This window comes from Mesoplodon densirostris, chromosome 4 (genome assembly GCF_025265405.1).
Source record: "Mesoplodon densirostris isolate mMesDen1 chromosome 4, mMesDen1 primary haplotype, whole genome shotgun sequence".
NCBI lineage: Eukaryota > Metazoa > Chordata > Mammalia > Artiodactyla > Ziphiidae > Mesoplodon > Mesoplodon densirostris.
Window position 1 is genome coordinate 38428423 of NC_082664.1, and position 19674 is coordinate 38448096.

At 52.7% G+C, this 19674-nt stretch overlaps 1 protein-coding gene across 1 annotated transcript in view; it reads left to right on the forward strand.

Annotated features, from left to right (window-relative positions):
* The window catches only part of SPTB (spectrin beta, erythrocytic), a 67202-nt gene that overhangs the window by 17593 nt on the left and 29935 nt on the right, over window positions 1-19674 (forward strand). Inside the window, exons 2-16 of the mRNA XM_060098045.1 lie at window positions 358-509; window positions 2014-2187; window positions 3410-3501; window positions 3901-3981; window positions 4303-4418; window positions 4791-4903; window positions 5729-5916; window positions 7953-8070; window positions 9155-9313; window positions 10237-10539; window positions 11256-11406; window positions 12016-12886; window positions 13950-14087; window positions 18250-19006; window positions 19472-19674. Of these exons, the coding sequence (XP_059954028.1) occupies window positions 358-509; window positions 2014-2187; window positions 3410-3501; window positions 3901-3981; window positions 4303-4418; window positions 4791-4903; window positions 5729-5916; window positions 7953-8070; window positions 9155-9313; window positions 10237-10539; window positions 11256-11406; window positions 12016-12886; window positions 13950-14087; window positions 18250-19006; window positions 19472-19674 (3616 nt within the window). The remainder of the gene's footprint in view (window positions 1-357; window positions 510-2013; window positions 2188-3409; window positions 3502-3900; window positions 3982-4302; window positions 4419-4790; window positions 4904-5728; window positions 5917-7952; window positions 8071-9154; window positions 9314-10236; window positions 10540-11255; window positions 11407-12015; window positions 12887-13949; window positions 14088-18249; window positions 19007-19471) is intronic.

Genomic DNA, 19674 nt, shown 5'->3' on the forward strand with positions numbered 1-19674 from the left:
TGTTGGATGGGTGGACGGGTGAACCTGGCATTGAATTCTGAGCTCGCTGGCCCAGTGGTCCAGAGCATTCTGATGCGTACAGGGAAGCAGGTGACTGGATTAGGGGTGTCTTGATACCGTGATGGTGGAAGTTACCTCTTCATTGCCCCAGTCATAGCACGTGGACCTGTGAAGCCAAAAGGCTATGCTCTGGTCAGAAATGCTCCTCAGAAGGGGATGGAATAGATACATCGACCTCCTCTGCCAGGGATGGGGCAACTCTGGAGTTAAGGTGAAAAACCCTTCAGCCCCATGTCACATTGCAAATGGACCCTGCCAACCTCAGGCACCTCACGCAAGGCTCTTCTCCCCACCCAGATGAGCGGGAAGTTGTTCAGAAGAAAACCTTCACAAAATGGGTGAACTCGCACCTGGCGCGCGTGTCCTGCCGCATCACTGACCTCTACAAGGACCTGCGGGATGGGAGGATGCTCATCAAGCTGCTGGAAGTGCTCTCTGGAGAGATGCTGGTAAAGCCCCTTTCCCCAGGCCCTGTGGCTGCTGCTCCGCCCCTCTTCAGGAAAGACATGGTCTGGGGGCCTCTCCAGTTCTCATGGCCTTCCAAGGTTTCTCCCTATTCTTTTTTTTTTTTTTTTGCTGTACGCGGGCCTTTCACTGTTGTGGCCTCTCCCGTTACGGAGCACAGGCTCCGGACGCGCAGGCTCCGGACGCGCAGGCTCAGCGGCCATGGCTCATGGGCCCAGCCGCTCCGCGGCATGTGGGATCTTCCTGGACCGGGGCACGAACCCACGTCCCCTGCATCGGCAGGCGGACTCTCAACCACTGCGCCACCAGGGAAGCCCTCTCCCTATTCTTTTGGGAGGTTTCAGTACTAATGATGTGAGGTGTCCGTGTGGCTGACTGGGTTCCCTGAACGTGTTCATCTAAATATGTCCCAGCATAAATGCCTGGCTTTCCATCTAATATATCATCAAAACTTTTGTTAATTTCGCTGAAACATTTCAGAATTTCTTGCCTCCTCTGGCCACTCCCACCCCTTCATGCTCCTCCCAGAAGCCATGCAGAGCTCTTGACTTTCTCCTCTTGGCATCTGGTTATCTGTGACTGGCCTGCAATGGGCCCACCCTCAGCCTCCTTGCGCAGGCTAAGACATATCCCATTACCCAGCTGGAAAAATTTGCCTCCTTCTTGGAACGAGGAGGAAAGTGTCAAAGATATTTTCCTGTGTATCCATCACTCTAACAAGTGGAAATTTATCACAGGCCCTCTTAGTTGTAACCCACCTGGTGGTAACGTTGCCCCTGCAGGAGAGCCAGATCAAGGCTCATGTTTTGCTCAGTTACTTCTATTATGACCTTGGGTCTGTCAGGCAGGACCTTCTTTGCCTCATTTCCCCCGTGTGTAAACCGATACCTGTACCTGATGTAGTAGCCTAAGACCTCAGGGTTTGAATGTAAGGTACCACATTCATCTGTTGCCTTTTCAACTCCAGACTGAAGTTGAAGAATGCCTCTTACCCCACTAGAGAGAGTTACCACTAAGAAACCTTCAGATGATGCAGTTACTTATCAATGGTGGTCCCCTTGAGCTTTGGCTGAGGCCGTTTGGGGGTGGGGAGGGAGGAGGTAGGATGGCAGAATGGACCCATTATCAGTCACCACACTAAAAGCCATTCTTATCACCAATCAGCAGTAAACAGTTCCTAGAACTGTGCCTAGCACATAGTAAGGGCTCAACGAACTACCTGTTGTGTTACTATATTTGAATGCCACTTATCACCCACTCAGAAGCCTTTGTTTAGACCCAGGAACAGTACTGATGCAGCCCACTTGCAGAACTCTGGGTGCTCAAGAGAGGGAGCCTCTGAACTTTGCTGAAAGGATGGGGTTGAAAAGTGTCAAGGAGTGAGCATGGGAGTTGGAGTTTGGCATGGAGGGTGGATGCTGATGACCGGAGCTGGTCCAGGCGTGACCATGAGGTTCTTCCATGCCCACGGGGCATGCTGTCCCTCAGCCAAAGCCCACGAAGGGGAAGATGCGCATCCACTGCCTGGAGAATGTGGACAAGGCCCTGCAGTTCCTGAAGGAGCAGCGTGTGCACCTGGAGAACATGGGATCCCACGACATCGTGGATGGCAACCACCGCCTGGTCCTGGGCCTCATCTGGACCATCATCCTCCGCTTCCAGGTGGGTTCCCGGGGGGCAGAGGGGGTGGACGGAGCTTCCCTGGGTCAGACTGGGTTTGGGAATCTTATAAAATGGTGAATAAGTGCAAGTGTTTGCACGTTCTGGGAGGCTAGAAGCCCGTCCTGTGGGACAATGCTTGTAGGAAGGAGAAACCATCCTGTGCATCGCCAAGTTGCTGAAGCTCAGGGCGAGCTGTTCAGTCAATAGCTAGTCTTTTGAGAGAGAGGATAGAAATTAGTAGCTGGGCTGAGATCTGGCTGGAAGATCTACTTTTGTCCCCTTCCCCCCACATGTGTCACTTTTTGGTTTTTTAAGTAGTTTGGTTCAGAAATTGCAAGAGTGCAGAAGATCTGCTTTTATGTTTTTCACTCAGAAGCTTTTCTCTTCCCACCCTGAAATTCAAGGTCGCTTATTTGTAAGGAATTTAGAAAGCCCGAGGGGAGGAAAGCAGGGCCTTCCACCTGCTGGTCTGGGGACAGAAAGAACCTAGTTGGAGGAGGGAAGGGCAGGGAGAAGGAAGATAACACACAGCTCCCGGCCTGAAGATCTCACCCAAGTGGTCTTGGGTGTCCAGTCTCACTCTCTGAGGGTGTGTATGATGAAACGGTAATAACAGCAGAATTGGGGAGGATGAAAAGGCAAGAGGAGCTGCTGATCAAAATACAGCACCTTCCGGGCTTCCCTGGTGGCGCAGTGGTTGAGAGTCCGCCTGCCGATGCAGGGGACACGGGTTCGTGCCCCGGTCCGGGAGGATCCCACATGCCGTGGAGCGGCTGGGCCCGTGAGCCATGGCCGCTGAGCCTGCGCGTCCGGAGCCTTTGCTCCGCAACGGGAGAGGGCACAACAGTGAGAGGCCCGCATACCGCAAAAAAAAAAAAAGAAGAAAAGAAAAAAAAAATACAGCACCTTCCAGCGTTCATGCCGTTCCATGGCCCAGGTGGCACGCACCTCCTGAGGAGGAATGAGGGCATCCTGCTGTTTAGTCCTGGCCTCCCCTTCGAGTTTCAAGTTGGAGCAGTCTCCTCTGACGTGGAGAAGCTGACCAAGGCAGAGAAACAGGCCTCCAGGAGCCGGGGCCTCAGGCTGTGGGGCAGCTGCAGGGCTGGCGACGGGATGGACGGCTACAGAGGAGGAAGGACCGAGGGGGCCTTCCAGGGAGAGCAGGGAGGCTCTGGGCCAGATGCAAATCTAAGTCTTCCCTCTCTTGTTCCTGTGCCCACAGATTCAGGACATCGTTGTCCAGACTCAGGAAGGTCGTGAGACGCGCTCAGCCAAGGACGCGTTGCTGTTATGGTGTCAGATGAAGACGGCAGGGTATGCCCTGGGGACCAGCCACTGCCACATTCCTCACCACCCCCTGTGCCTCCCAAGCATTGCCGTCCCCAGGGGACATAGACGCCATCACCCAGAACTACATCCATTTGGGCGTAGTTGATGCACAGTCTATCCTGACCTGATTCTTACAGGCCCGGAATACAGGATTCTATCCTCAAATTGCCTGGGTCAGACCATGGGGTCTGTTGGGGGCGAGAGTCTCTTGGGCCCACCTGATGAAGGAGCCTCTTTGTGTGACATAACGGCTGCCCTCTTGTTGAAGGGGCTCGAGAAGGGTCCGGTCCACTCCTCTCCTGAGGTGTTGGCCCTGGGTTCACACACTTGTAGGGACCCCAGAAGAATCTGTTTCTTAGCTCTTAATGCTTTTCTTGGATGCAGCTACCCCCATGTCAATGTCACCAACTTCACCTCCAGCTGGAAGGATGGCCTAGCCTTTAACGCCCTGATCCACAAGCACCGGTAAGAGAGGGAGCGGAGCGGGAACCCCTGTGGGAGCCAGAGAGCCCTGGGGGGATTGGGACACCTTGCACTTAACATGTAGGCTGCTGTTCAAGCATCACAGGAATGGTACAGCCATGGCGCCTTCTCCTCTCACCCTTGGCATCCTGCCTCCCTTAAATCCCCCTTCCTCACACGCTGGTGCTCACAGCTCCCTCCTCGGTCCCATCTCCTCCTCTCACTTCTCCGGCTCAGCCACCTGCCTGCGTCTGCCCAGGGTCTTTGCCCTTTCGGTGGGGATGCCATGCTCCCTGCCCTCTAACAGTCTGGCTTCGTCCCCAGGCCCGACCTGATTGACTTTGATAAGCTGAAGGACTCCAACGCCCGGCACAACCTGGAGCACGCGTTCGACGTGGCTGAGCGACAGCTGGGCATCATCCCGCTCCTCGACCCTGAAGGTGAGCCAGCGCCCACGAGACCGTCAGGGCACCTGGAGGAGTGTGGGCCGTGCTGGGAGAGCCGTGGGCATGGTGGCCGGGCCAGGGCTCCGCTCCAACCTGCTCTTCAGACCCAAGCTGGCTCCTGACACCTTCCCTGCCTGACTGGGGGCCCACTGTAGTCTTTCCATCCTTTTCCCTTCTTTCATTCTTTGTGGTCCTAATATGGATTTCATCCTCTCACTAAAATCGCAGCCTATTCCTCTTCCACTCTCGCCTGTCACTTGGTGCCTGTAGTTGAACTTCGTGCTGGAGACACAGGGAGATGAACCCCCTGAGCCTGACATTTCCAACTTCCGATTGGTCCTGAGAGCCCACCCTTTCCCCTTGCAGATGTCTTCACAGAAAACCCTGACGAGAAATCCATCATCACCTACGTGGTGGCGTTTTACCACTACTTCTCCAAGATGAAGGTGCTGGCAGTGGAGGGCAAGCGTGTTGGCAAGGTACTGAGCTGCTGTGTAACCAGAGTATCACCGTTTCCCCGCTTGCCACGCACAGGCCTTGACTGAGATGCTCCCTTTCTACCCTAAGAGCTTTGTGTCTGGACCCCAGCTGTGGAAGAGGGTGCACATCACCCCCCACCAACTTCCTCTGAAGCCAAGCATTGCCAGGTTAATGGCTCCCAAGCTGAATTCCAACACAGGTTGATGGTCTGTCCCAAACAAGGTCATAGCCCGTAGCTCTGAGCCGACCTTCCACCTGCAGACCCATGTCTCGTGAGCATTCCCACAGGAACAAAACAGGCTCTTTACTTGTTAGTTTATTGTGGTTTCATGCCTCTTAGGCTCCGCAGCCTACCGTACAGGGGAGCCACCCCACTGTATGGACCCTCGTGCTGGAGTCCTTTCCCCGGCTAGGTCTTTTGCCCCTCCAGGGCAGGGACTGTTTCTCATTCATCTTCGTGCACTGGTGTTTAGCAAAGACAATGCCAGGAAGCCCTCCATCCCTAATACCCACTCTTAAATAAACAGGACCTTGGCCTCTCTGGCGGCTGGATTGGAACGCACAGGCAGCTTTCTAATCTTTTACAGGGTTCGGGAGGGGGGAGCTGCTCCTGTTCCCGAGCACAGCCAGGTCCCTCCTGACGTTGCCGGCACACTTCCAGTCCGGCCCCCTGCTCAGCAGTGGTCTTGGGCTCAGGGAACAAACCCAACGTAAACGCTCCAGGGCTTGCGAGGAGGAGGACCACCTCGATTGTGGTCCCCGGCGGCATCCTCATTGGCGTCCTCGCCCTTCTGACAAGGATGAGTCACAAGGTGATTCCCTAGGTAATTGACCATGCCATTGAGACCGAGAAGATGATTGAAAAGTACAGCGGGCTGGCCTCAGACCTGCTCACCTGGATCGAGCAGACCATCACTGTCCTGAACAGCCGCAAGTTCGCCAACTCCCTGACCGGTGTCCAGCAGCAGCTGCAGGCCTTCAGTACCTATCGCACCGTGGAGAAGCCGCCCAAGTAAGGGCCTGGGCACTCGGGAGGGCGGGCATCACGGCTGAGAAACCACCTCCAGAGGGTTGGAGGGCCTGGAGAAGGAATCCGGGAAGCGGCTCCTGGAGGTTAGAGAGCTGCCCATCTGTCACCTACTTCATCCCGTTTTGTCTCCCTGCTCCCAAGCCGTCAGCCTACAGGCAGTGGGCATTGAGTAACCCCTGACTCATAGCCAAAGAAATACTCTCCCAGATCCCTGAAGGGGAGCAGCAGTGAAATCTCAGACTTCAGAGTCTCTTTAAAGAATGTGCTGGAGGGCCTCCCTGGTGGCGCAAGTGGTTGAGAGTCCGCCTGCCGATGCAGGGGATACGGGTTCGTGCCCCGGTCTGGGAGAATCCCATATGCCGCGGAGCGGCTGGGCCCGTGAGCCATGGCCGCTGGGCCTGCGCGTCCGGAGCCTGCGCGTCCGGAGCCTGTGCTCCGCAACGGGGGAGGCCACAACAGTGAGAGGCCCGCATACCACAAAGGAAAAAAAAAAAAAAAAAAAAAAAGAATGTGCTGGAAAGTTCCTCTCTGTTCTGTGCACTGAGCTGCGGGTTTGTTCTTTGGTAGTGACCTCTGCGTCCACAGCCCCAGAGCTCTCCACGTGAGGCCCTGTTGATCATCAAGCATATCCTTCTTCCTCTCCCATCTGTCGCTGCTCATCCATTAACAGGGCACTTAGTCTGCCTCTCGGGACCTCTGCTCCACTCCAGCGTGTGCAGGGCCTACGTGCACATATGCACATGCAAACACAACTGTGCACACGCGTGCACACGCACACCCACACAGACACGGGGCATTCCAGCTCGCCCGCCCTTAGCTTGGCCGGCTCCCCAGAAACGGATTTCTAGCTCATCGGTGGTACCCTCTGCCTTGTTCCTCCCCCGCTCATTCATTCATGACTGGCAAGCAGGGAAAGGCGAGACACGGAGTCTGGGATGTACTATAAACAAGTATCTGATTTCTGGCCTGACACTAACCCACTTTCAAAGTCCTAAATCCAATACAGATAACATGCCCCATGAGTCTACCAGGCACTGCACACAGGGGTAGCATCTCCTGGCTGCGTAGACAGTGCTCAAGGCCACAGCCCACCTGCAGTGCCTGTGAGCAGGCAGATGAATTAGGCTGGCTTCAGGGTGGGGACCTTGCTTACCAGCTGATCTTTGACTACTGCGTGGTGCAGGTAGAAGTGGGTAAATACTTGGCTACAGGCAGAAATGGGAAAGTACCCAGTTACCTGGAGCTTGGACCCTGGGTTCCAGAAATCCATCCTGCTGCCAGTTCTCAATTCCTACACCTAACCTCTTCCTGGAGCCTAGCCTTTCCTCCCCTCTCAGAAGCATCTGGGCTTTTGCATCGTTGTCAGGAGAGCTGACTTATTAGTACTCAGGTGAAAGTTGTGCTCGGTGCGATATGTTCTTACGTGGATAATGCTGCTTCCACGTAAGAACATACATGATTTTATTGACTCACTCAGCAAAAAACTGAGTAAAGAGCTAGTCAAAAGCCTTCAACTGTTTGCAGAACAGGGAAGAGTTTCTTTGTATGGATTACTAAAACTTGATACCTATAGGAATTACCAGAACAGTCCAGTTAGCCATTCCTCCGTGGAAGCAAATGACAAGCAAATGCTGCCGTAGTTGTTTTCTCTGGTTCATGTTGCAAAGACTCAACCCCTATTAGATCTCAGTTGGAGAGTATGATAGATTGATAGATCTTTTAACAGGTAAGTAAACCTATGTAGATCCTCTTTACTTTTTAAAGAGAAATGTGTTTTGCTATCCAAGCTCCAAGATGCCAGGGTTCCATGTTCACTTAAAAAAGAACAACTGGCTGGGACTTCCCTGGTTGTCCAGTGGTTAAGGCTCCGTGCTTCCAATGCAGGGGACGCGGGTTCGATCCTTGATTGGGGAACTAAGATCCCACATGCCACATGGCCGACCAGAAAATTAGGAAAAAAAAAAAAACTGGCTGTGGGAATCTTGACACTCATCTCCCTACCTCTTTTTTCTTGACAGGTTTCAGGAGAAGGGAAATCTAGAAGTCCTACTTTTTACCATCCAGTCACGGATGAGAGCCAACAATCAGAAAGTGTACACGCCCCATGATGGGAAACTCGTGTCCGACATCAACCGGGTACAGCAACGTTTTCCATTTCACGTTGCCAGTGTGTTGATTGAGCTCCTGATAAGGGCACAGGGAATGGTCCCTGGACAGGGTTAAACCAAACCACTTTCTGTGGTGTTATTAATGACATACCTGGCTATTGAGGGTGCTATCTGAGCTTAGCCCTGAGAGGTCAGACTCCACCCACCAAGCATCCATTCAGCCCCCTGTTCAGGGGTGGAGGGAGGGGCAAGATAGGTGAAGGGGATGTACTAGGTATAAAATAAATAAGATACCAGGATTTAATGCACAGCACAGGGAATATAGCCCATATTTTATAACAACTTCATATGGAGTATAATCTATATAAATATTGAATCACTGTTATATACCTGAAACTAATACAATATTGTAAGTCAACTAGACTTCAATTTAAAAAATTAAAAAAGAGGTAGTTGCTGCACATTTCCAGCTCAAAGTTGCCATAAGAATGGGGATGCAGCGGGTTTGCCAGTGGCTTGAGTGAGCTCCTCATAAGGGCACGTGTAATGGTCCCAGGACAGGGTTAAGCCAAGCCACTTCCTGTGGTGTTATTAACGACACACCTGGCTGTTGAGGGTGCTAAGTCTAGCCCTGAGAGGTCAGACTCTACCCACTGTCCACCGGTTCAGCCCCCTGTTCAGATGCCCAGAGTCCATTATTTAGAGCCAGTTTTATAGCCTATTCTCTATAGAACCTTGAGGTTTTTTGGAGAATATTGACTACTTTTAACAGAAGGGAAATGCCTTATGACATTTCGGAGGTTTCGAGGTCTACCACCACCTGGAAGTTCCAGTGGAATGGAGGTAGCCATTTAGCCAATAGGAATTTACTGAGCACCCACAGAGGCAAATAACACTGTACTAAACCAAGAGTCTGAGGCAGATTTAGGAGAAGAGGGAACTGGGGGGTCATGAGCAGTGCTCCCTGAATCTTTCGTCTGCCCAGACAGGAAAGCCGAAAGGCTGTCACTGAGCTTTAATCTAGGCTCTGCCTAGATTCCTAAAATCACTCAGTGTTGGGTGAAAGAGTCGGGACCCCCAAATCCCAAGAGCTCTCCTCTGCCCTCGTGCAGGCCTGGGAAAGCCTGGAGGAAGCTGAGTACCGGCGCGAGCTGGCTCTGAGGGAGGAGCTCATCCGGCAGGAGAAGCTAGAGCAGCTGGCCCGGCGCTTTGACCGAAAGGCTGCCATGAGAGAGACGTGGCTCAATGAAAACCAGCGGCTTGTGGCCCAGGTAAAGGGGGCCACACTTGGGGTTGCAGGAGAGGGGGAGCTTTCCAGAGCCCCCAGCAGACAGCAGGGCTGGAGCCCACGCTGGTCTCTCGGTGGTAGCAGAAGGACAAGCCTCTCCACAGGTCTTACAGCCCTGCTTCCCGTGACTGGGCGGATCAAGATTCACATCTGAAAAGGAACTCTCCCAGGTTGACAAAGCCTCATTTTTAGGAAAGAGCCACCCAATCCAAAAATGGCCCCAAAAGTTGTCTCACGTGAGCCAGTGGCGTCACCTAGAGCCAGAGTTCAAGTTGACATTTCAGTGGTCCTCCGGGGATGTGATGAGAGCAGTGCACCTCGTATGTGTCAGACATGCCCCTTGGACTCTGGCCTCTGGGGCTGTGTCACATTTCACTAGCTGAAAATTAACCCCAGGACTGATTCTCCATGAGAGCATCTGTTCCTTCCCACTTGGAGCTTGGAATCAAATTTCCCCTTTCATCCCGAAAGGGGAAAGCAAGCATTCTGAGAGAATTGGAGAGTGTGCATGCACCCCAGATAGCATGGGGGTAAACCATCTGTGTACAGCTGCATGGTTTCCTAGTGAGAAGCCCCTTCCTGCCCAGAATCGGGCAGGTCCACGCAAGGCAGGGTGGTGAGTGCCAGCACGTGGTGAAAGAGCTCTGTTAGTAATATTCACCCAGTGTTACCCACAAGGATGGCACAGTGAGTAAAATCACAAGCTTCTTGTAAAGGTTCTTGTGAGACGTTTAGTCTTTGGAACTTGGCTCTGATAAGATAGGCTGAAAAAGTGGCAGAAGTAACTCGTTGGGAAAGGGCTTTCCCGTCCAGCAGTTGTTCCAAAGGGACCCCCTGTTTCTCTGCATTTGGGGACCAGCTAAGCGGAGCCTGATTGAACTGCCTGTTTTCCTCCCTGGGGGACAGGATAATTTCGGGTACGACCTGGCAGCTGTGGAGGCCGCCAAGAAGAAACATGAGGCCATTGAGACGGACACGGCTGCCTACGAGGAGCGGGTGAGGGCCCTGGAGGACCTGGCCCAGGAGCTGGAGCGGGAGAATTACCACGACCAGAAGCGCATCACGGCCCGCAAGGACAACGTCCTGCGCCTGTGGAACTACCTGCAGGAGCTGCTGCAGTCCCGGCGCCAGAGGCTTGAGAAGACGCTGGCCCTGCAGAAGCTCTTCCAGGACATGCTGCACAGCATCGACTGGATGGACGAGATCAAGGTGGGCTCAGACACCCCCATCCCCCGCCCCCGTGTCCTCCTAGGGCTTCAGCACCTGCCCTGCAATGGGAGTGTGCTTCCATAGGCACCTCCCAGCCCCACCTCCCTGAGTCAGAGTGGAGAATCCGAGGCAACACAGCATCGGGCTGCATCCGCCTCTCAACGGCTTAGCTCACAGTGCTCCAGCCCAGATCTTCTATATTCCCCGTGATCGAGAAATCTGGGGTTCATAGTAGCACAGGTGCCAACCTGCAGGGCCTAGAAGACACAGACACCCATCAGGAGCCTGGAGAATCAGGCTCTGGGTAATCATGATTTGACTCTGGTGGGAACCCAGACCTCCCGGCACAGAGCCACCAAGAAGTCTGTCTCCTCTCCCTCTACCACAGTGGCTCTCAACTGAGGATCACATCAGACTGACCACAGAGCTTTCTAAAAATACGCATGCCCAGGCCCCAAGTCAGGGACACACATAGGAGATTGAGTGTAGGGCTTGAGCTCCTGAAAGGTGCTCCCTGAATGATTTTAATGGGCACCCCCAGTGGGAGCTCCTGCTCTGTAGCTTCTTTCCTGCTGAGCAGCAGCTGTTTTCCAGCTGCATCTGACTCATCCTGGCCCCAACACACCACGGACGCTCCCTTCAGAGGGGACTTCTCCGAACGGGTGGGTTTCTTCACCTCTCCTCGCTCCCTCTACCTTATCTGTCCTCTTTGCCAGGCTCACCTCTTGTCTGCCGAGTTCGGGAAGCACTTGTTGGAGGTCGAGGACTTGCTACAAAAACACAAGTTGATGGAGGCTGACATCGCCATCCAAGGGGACAAAGTGAAGGCCATCACCACAGCCACTCTTCAGTTCACTGAGGAGCCAGGTGAGGCCACAGGTGTTTTCCTGTTGAGGCCTCTGGCTCAGCACTCCAGCACCCCAGCTTGGATAAATCTAGTTGTACAATTCTGCCTCTTTCATCAACTAATGGTGCAAGAAAGAAGTTTGAGGGATAGCAAAATTCTCCAGAGGGCAGGCAACTGCTTTGGCCATCTATAGTCAGAAGTGTTTATAAGAACCAAGAAGGCATGCTCCGTCTTTCATTCTCTCTGCTAGTTCAAGTTATAGCAGAGACAATTTAGGTTTACAGCTTCTGGTCTTAGATAGGTGACCCCCACTGCCTCTTTGAAGAATCATCTTGAAATTTGTGCCTGGTTCTTTTTAAAATAATTTTACATTGTGCATTTCTATTGAGAGTTGACCCAACTTTTAACCTCTCTTATTCCTGAAGTTTTAGTGGGAATTCATTAAAAAGAACTAATTAAAAGCCTGTCCTCTAAGCAACTGGGAACTGGGACCCCCTGCGTCCAATCCCAAAGCCTCAGTGAGATGGCAGGTTCTAGACGACACAGTCCTAGCCTGGCACCTGATCTGAAGGTTGCCCTTCAGATGAAGCCCTTACCCTTTTTGTCCTCCCTCCTCCCATTCCTCCCAGGGTACCAGCCTTGCGACCCCCAGGTCATCCGGGACCGTGTCAGCCACCTGGAGCAGTGCTTCGAGGAGCTGAGCAACACAGCAGCCGGACGCAAGGCCCAGCTGGAGCAGTCCAAGCGGCTCTGGAAATTCTTCTGGGAGATGGATGAGGCCGAGAGCTGGATCAAGGAGAAGGAGCAGATTTACTCCTCCCTGGACTATGGCAAGGACCTGACCAGCGTGCTCATCCTGCAGCGCAAGCACAAGGCCTTCGAGGACGAGCTGCGCGGGCTGGACGCCCACCTGGACCAGATCTTCCAGGAGGCTGAGGGCATGGTTGCACGCAAGCAGTTTGGGCACCCGCAGATCGAGGCCCGGATCAAGGAGGTGTCTGCCCAGTGGAACCAGCTGAAGGAGCTGGCTGCCTTCCGCAAGAAGAACCTCCAGGACGCTGAGAACTTCTTTCAGTTCCAGGGTGATGCGGACGATCTGAAGGCCTGGCTGCAAGATGCCCACCGGCTGCTCTCGGGAGAAGATGTGGGGCAGGATGAAGGGGCCACACAGGCCCTGGGCAAGAAGCACAAGGACTTTCTGGAGGAGCTAGAGGAGAGCCGCGGGGTGATGGAGCATCTGGAACAGCAGGCCCAGGGGTTCCCCCAAGAGTTTCGGGATTCCCCAGATGTGACCAACCGGCTGCAGGCCCTCCGGGATCTCTACCAGCAGGTGGTGGCCCAAGCGGACATGCGTCGGCAGAGGCTGCAGGATGCCCTGGACCTGTACACGGTGTTTGGGGAGACGGATGCCTGTGAACTGTGGATGGGCGAGAAGGGGAAGTGGCTGGCCCAGATGGACATCCCAGACACGCTGGAGGACCTGGAGGTCGTGCAGCACAGGTCAGGGCCGGCCCTTCCCTCTCGCCTCCCCCTACGCGGTCTGTGCTCCTAGTGCTGGGACAGCCTCCAGATCAACAAGGGTCTCTTTGAGAGGCCATAGGATGCCCTTGATCACAGAGGCCAGGCACTGAGCGTCACGAGTTCTAATCTGGCTCTGTGGCACTTGGTACCTCACCCCCTGGGACCTTCCTCAAAATAAGACAAAGGGGCTCCTTCTGGTCCAGGTGTTTGATGACTTTTCAGCTACAGCAGCCTTTATTCAAATGAATGGTATATGGAACCCCTGACATACAACACAGTGGAAGGTGGAGTGGTTGTGGTGAAGGGGGCGCGAGAGGCTGGACCCCACAAGCTCTAGCTTTCTTTGGCAGTCCCTAAACCACAGAACCCCGAGGGGCCACAGAGACCAGTTTGTAAATCACCAGTCTGCAAGGCCACTCTCATTTCCATTATTCCGATTCCATCAGCACTCTGGCATGGGAGGGCGTGCCCCCAGTCTGTGCGGCATCCCATCATCCTGAGTACAGAATCCAAGGAGTTGAGGAAAAGAAGTCACTCCTCGATCATGCCAAGGTGGTCCCACGCTGATGCTGGAGGGACCTGGGCTCTTATCTCAGAAGAGTCAGCTTTCATAACCACGCGGTGCCCCACCCCTCAGCAGCTCTGCCTTCTCCTACCCAGGGACGGAGCACCTGGCTGGGGAGGTATCCTTCAGGTCCAGGTGTCAAGGCAGTGGAATTAGGGTCCATGAGCAGCAGCTGGGGCAGTGGAAGCATGGCAGGTAGTCTCTGTGGCGATTAACACCTCCTACACCTCATTTTCCCATAAACCTCTCTGTTTAGCCAGTTGTCTTATAAGTAACCAGTTCTCTCCCAGCCTGACCCAGGAAATGCTAAACCATGAAACTGGACCCATGCACCAGAAAATAGGGTGTGTTAGCACACCTTTCTCCCCTCTTACCTGGTCAATGTATTTAGGAGGCGGGAGAAGAAAGCAAGCGCTACACGTTCTGGGGACCGGCCCCTGCTGCCTTACCAATCCTCATTTTCTCTGTCCACATCAGGTTTGATATCCTGGACCAGGAGATGAAGACTTTGATGGCTCAGATTGATGGCGTGAACCTTGCTGCCAACAGCCTGGTAGAGAGTAACCACCCACGCAGCGGGGAAGTGAAGAAGTGCCAGGACCACCTGAATACCAGGTGGGGTGTGGGTAGGGCTTGGGGCTAAGGGCTTCTCTTCCTGACACCTGACAGAGCCTTGGGGATGTGGCCCAAAAGTCAGGATGCCTGCTATGCACTGCCAGGTTTGTACCCTCAGAGCTCTTGCCTCACTCAGCCAAAGTCTCCTTCTGACACTGGAGCTTTAGCAGCAAGGAGGAGAGACCTGTGTGGTGACCAGCCCAGGGAGGGAGAGAGACCTGTTCGCAGAGCTGCGAATGCTGTGCCTGGGGCGGGCATGTGCTGAGTGATGGAGCGAATGTCCTGAGTGCATCCATAGTTAGAATCAGGCTATGTGGTACTCATGTCGCATTTCCCTGGATGTTCTTAGGCAGGGAAAATTGCTTTCTGAGAGCTCTTAAGTACTGTCCATTAAAAAAAAACCTCCTGCTTGCACCAAAATGTAGCACTGGTAATGAGACTGGCTTGAATGAAGAGGAGAATTAGCAGCAAGCCTTGAGCACGCTTCATGGCCAGAACAAAAAACAGGCCCTAAGGAGCCTTTGGAGAGGGGCTGCTTTCAGTACAGGGTGTAATTGCCACGAGTTCCTTGAGGACCTCTGAGGACAGAGCATGCGCCTGTGTCCTGTTTGTTACCCTGGGTCCTACACGCACAATGGGACGTGTTCACCATCTCCCCACTACCCCGGTCCCTCTCCCCACACTTGTGCCTGAGCCCTGCTCTGCCCGAGGCAACCTGGGAGGTGGGGTTAGGGAAGACTCAGCTGTAAAGAAAAGGAGCAGCACAGTGGGGGCTTAAGAGGAGGCCAGGGGTGACTTTGGAGCCACTAGATTATCTCAGCATCCAAAGAAGGGGACTGTAGTTCAGGAGGGTCCTCTGTAATCTAAGGTTTATGCAGAGGAGGAGCATGCCTCCTTGTTCTTCTTTAGGTTTGGAGGTAACGGGATGCATGTGCATGCATGTATGTGTGTGCATGTGCATGACACACAGGAAGTACTTGTCAGCTAGTACATCTGCTGCTTTGATGAGTTATGGTCAGAGAATGATCTTACAGACCTCTAAGCCATACACCATCCTAAGTGGAATACACCAAGATACTTGTCATCCTCAGGTGAGAGAGAACCTGAGGTGTGAAAAGGTAAAATGGTTTTCCATGACATCTGAGTGTTGAAAGGTACCTGAGCCGTGTACCCCAGACAGCCTGCATCCTGCACAAACATTCCAAGCATAGGGAGCTCGCCCCGTCCCCGTGTAGCACAGCCCATTTGGGAGCAGCCCCTTTTGTGTAGAAAGTTTGATCTCATCGTGAGTGGAAATCTGCCTCCTTGAAATTCGGGCTCTGCCCGTTAGACATAACGAAACTTACCCTGATTCTTCTTCCACGTGATAGCTCTTCAAGTGTTTTTAAAGACAGTTGTCATTCTTCACCGCATCCACAGTCCTGCCTCTAAGTCGCTGCTGTTCTCTCTACAGAGTGCATCCTCCTCCAACTGTGTAGTCTAAATCATGCTTGTTTTTAGGCCAGTCCAGGTTCCTCTCCGTCCCGGTTTCCAGGATGAAAAAGTATCTTTCCCTCCCTTGACTGGCTTAGAGCTTCACATTCTACCTTGTATTATAATTACTTTTGTCCTGAAGAACTTTTCTACTAGACTGTAAGCGAATGAAGAGCAGTATCTTTATATATCGTCCACAGTGCTCTGAGCACCAAGCATTTTGCTGTCTGAGGTTCCCTCTGTTCAGAATATTCTTTTCCCCAGTATCCACTTGCCTTAGTCCCTCGCTCAGATCTCAGCTCACGTGTCAGCTTCTTGGAGCAGTCCGCACTGTCCACCCCATTCAAAGTATCACTACCTGCTTCCCATCCAGCTCCTCTGCCTCGATCCTGTTATCTTGCTTTCGTTTTTTCCACTGTACTTGTCACCACCTGATGGATTAAAAACTTATTTGTCTCTGCCCACTCGAATGAGGGCACTTTGGTTTGTTCCTTGCTATATGCCCAGAGCCTTGAACGGGGCCTGGCACAAGGCACTTGGTAGTTGTGTGATATAACACAGTGAATGAGTGACCGGGGACAAAACTGAAATATCTTCTGCCAGGCTGGGCACATATGAGTCATTCAAACACTTACTGAATGTGTGATTACTTCCCACCACATGCATTCTAGTTGACCAACATTTTCTTAACAGTCTTGGGCCCAGGACCAAACCTGGACTCCTGACATGGTCTGGCCAGTGCTGCCTAGAGCAGTTCTATCAACTGCCTCCCTTTTGGAGATGGTGCAGTAGAGGGGAAGTTGGGTTTAGGAGGCAGACGAGACCCAAACCTCACCCTGTCCCCTGTGTGGACTCTGCCTGGTGGCTGCAGTGAGGCCACACCAGGAAAAGTCTGGAAAATCGCCATGGAGCCACTTGCCCAGGGGCACTGCCAGACCCTCTCCTGTGGCTTCTGGATGGAGCCAGGAGATCTCACAGCCCTGGAGTGCCTCGCTATCCTTTCACAGTGGTTTCAGACCACCTTGGAGGAAATCTCCTGCTCCTTCCCCTTGAGGTCCAGCCTCAGCAGCATCCATGCACCAGGCACAGAACTATGCAAAGATGAGCGAGCTACTCGGGGCCCCATCCTTAAATAAATCACTCCTGTGGAGGCGCTGGAGGTTTGCCCGTTGAAATACGGCTCAGATGACCACCATGAGATTGCTATTATCCCTACTCACAGCTCCCTTAGTCCTCTCTGCCTGGTATGCGCTATGTACGTAGTATTTTATACTATCGTTTTTTGGTGAGTTTGTCTTAATTTCTCTCTAAACCATACACTCCGTTGAGCAAAGTCTAGCTATAACTGTGTCCTCCCAAAGGCTAACATAATGCTTATACATTGTAGATATTCAAGAGAGTTAGGCTCAATTAGCGAATGTGTGTTCAGCATACTATCGTGTGCATCTAGATTACGGTGATGCAGGATGAGTAAACCTGGGTCCACGGGAGGTGTCCCTGGTGGTCTGGGCCCAGGCTAATGGGCAGCTCTTTAGAAGAAGCTTACTGTGGGCTGCAGACCAACCCCAGGACATCTGCCCGACATCTTCACCCTCCCCATCTGCACATGAAGGTTAAGATGATGTTTTAATTATAATCCCAGCTTCTCCTTCCCCCTTCCTCTTCCTTTTCCTTCTCTTCACCAGGACTCTTTTGTTTTAGAACCATGGTGGCTTTTCTTAGGCCCTGGGCACTTGGAACTTGGTCTTAGGCATCTGTGTGTTTCCTCTGGAGAAGCTGGGACCCTGTGTCCTAAAGCATTCTTGAGGTTGATGATGGGAGGTTTCAAATTATTTTCATTACAGGTGTACCTTGGAGGTATTGTGGGTTCAGTTGCAGATCACCCCAATAAAGCAAATATCAAAATAAAGTGAGTCACACAAATTTGGGGGGTTTCCCAGTGCATATAAAAGTTGTTTACAGTATACTGTAGTCTATTAAGTGTGCAACAGCATTATGCCTAGAAAAACAATGTACATACCTTAATTTAAAAATACTTTATCACTAAAAAATGCTAATCATATCTGAGCTTTCAATGAGTCATAATCTTTTTGCAATAGTAACATCAAAGATCACTGTCCACAAATCACCATACAAATATAATAATGCAAAAGTTTGATATTGCAATAACTACCAAAAATTAGTACAGAGACATGAAGTGAGAAAATGTTGTTGGAAAAATGCCAGTGATAGATTTTTCAACAAAGGGTCACCACAGACCTTCAATTTGTAAAAAACAAAAACAAAAAACCCTGTAATATCTGTGAAGCACAGTAAAGCGAAGCACAATAAAACAAGGTATGCTTGTATTTTTCAAACTCTGGGGAAACTGTACGTTTGCCTGAAATTCAACTACATATAGAGCTTACATACAGAGCATCATGTTCCTTTACTGATGGTTGGAATAACATCACAGCTCACGTCCTGCTGATGGAAAGCTCTGATTGACAGTTATGTTGTCTTGAGTAAAATTGGATAGACATATTTTACTCATGACAGTTTGTTGGATAGATGACTTTTTTCAGCGTGCAAGGCCTATCAGGAGAGACTCTGGAAGGGAAATCTGGTGTCCCTTCTAAATGTGGAAGGGACACCTTGTGGGAAGCGTTAAGGAAGAGGGTATCTCTGTGTCCCCCGTCTCCCTCGGCAGGTGGCAGGAATTCCAGACCATGGTGTTAGAACGGCGGGAGGCTGTGGACTCGGCCCTCCGGGTGCACAGCTACTGTGTGGATTGCGAAGAGACCAGCAAGTGGGTGGTGGACAAGACGAAGGTGGTGGAGTCTACAAAGGACCTGGGCCGGGACCTGGCAGGCGTCATCTCCATCCAGCGCAAGTTGTTGGGGCTGGAGCGTGACGTGGCCGCCATCCATGACCGCGTGGGTGCCCTGCAGCAGGAGTCGCAGCGGCTGATGGAGTCACACCCTGAGCTGAAGAAGGACATTGGCCAGCGGCAGGCGTATGTGGAGGAGCTGTGGCAGGCCCTGCAGGAAGCCCTGAAGAACCAGGAGGCCTCGCTGGGGGAAGCCAGCCAGCTGCAGGCCTTCCTGCAGGATCTGGATGCCTTCCAGGCCTGGCTGTCCACGGCCCAGAAGGATGTGGCCTCCAAGGACATGCCCGAGTCCCTCCCAGAGGCTGAGCAGCTCCTGCAGCAGCATGCGGCCATCAAGGATGACATTGACAGGCACCAGAAGAACTACCAGCAGGTCAAGGCATCCGGAGAGAAGGTGATCCATGGCCAGACGGACCCGGAGTACCTGCTCCTGGGCCAGCGGCTGGATGGCCTGGATAAGGGCTGGGATGCCCTGCACCGGATGTGGGAGAGCCGCAGCCATGCCCTCACCCAGTGCCTCGGCTTCCAGGAGTTCCAGAAAGATGCCAAACAGGCTGAAGCCATCCTCAGCAACCAGGTAGGGTGAGGCATTCAGGGCCAGGGGCCAGGGGGCATCTCTCAGAGCAACAGGGAATTTATGTCGTAAGTCTGCAATAGTGCTACAGGGCTCAGGGACCAAATTATGCTTTTCTTGGACTCTCTCTAGCCACTAGTTTGGAGGACAGTCCTCTTCGTTCCTTATCATGTGCCCTTTCCAGCCCCGTGTCACAGACTACGTCTTGTTCTTGGGCCAGTTAGAGGCTAGAGAAGTGAATTTTTCCCTGGGTGGTTACAATTCCATGTGGCTTTAGGCACCCTGTTGATCAGGTGCCCCCGAGTGGGGGTGGGGGAAAAGACCCAGGGAGCTTCTTCCTTGCACAACTCCAGGGGGTGCCATTCATGCTGTAACCTGCATGGCTGCACATGGTGCTCCTGCCTGGCAGGTGCCCTCCCCGCCTCCTCAGCTTGTCTTCATGCCTGTTCTGGAAACTTGCTTCAACAGGAATATACTCTGGCTCACTTGGAGCCCCCAGACTCCCTAGAAGCTGCAGAGGCCAGGATCCGGAAGTTTGAGGAATTCTTGGTGTCTATGGAGAACAACCGGGATAAGGTTTTGAGTCCTGTGGACTCTGGAAACAAGCTGGTAGCTGAAGGAAACCTCTACTCAGACAAGATCAAGGAGAAGGTGCAGCTGATTGAGGACAG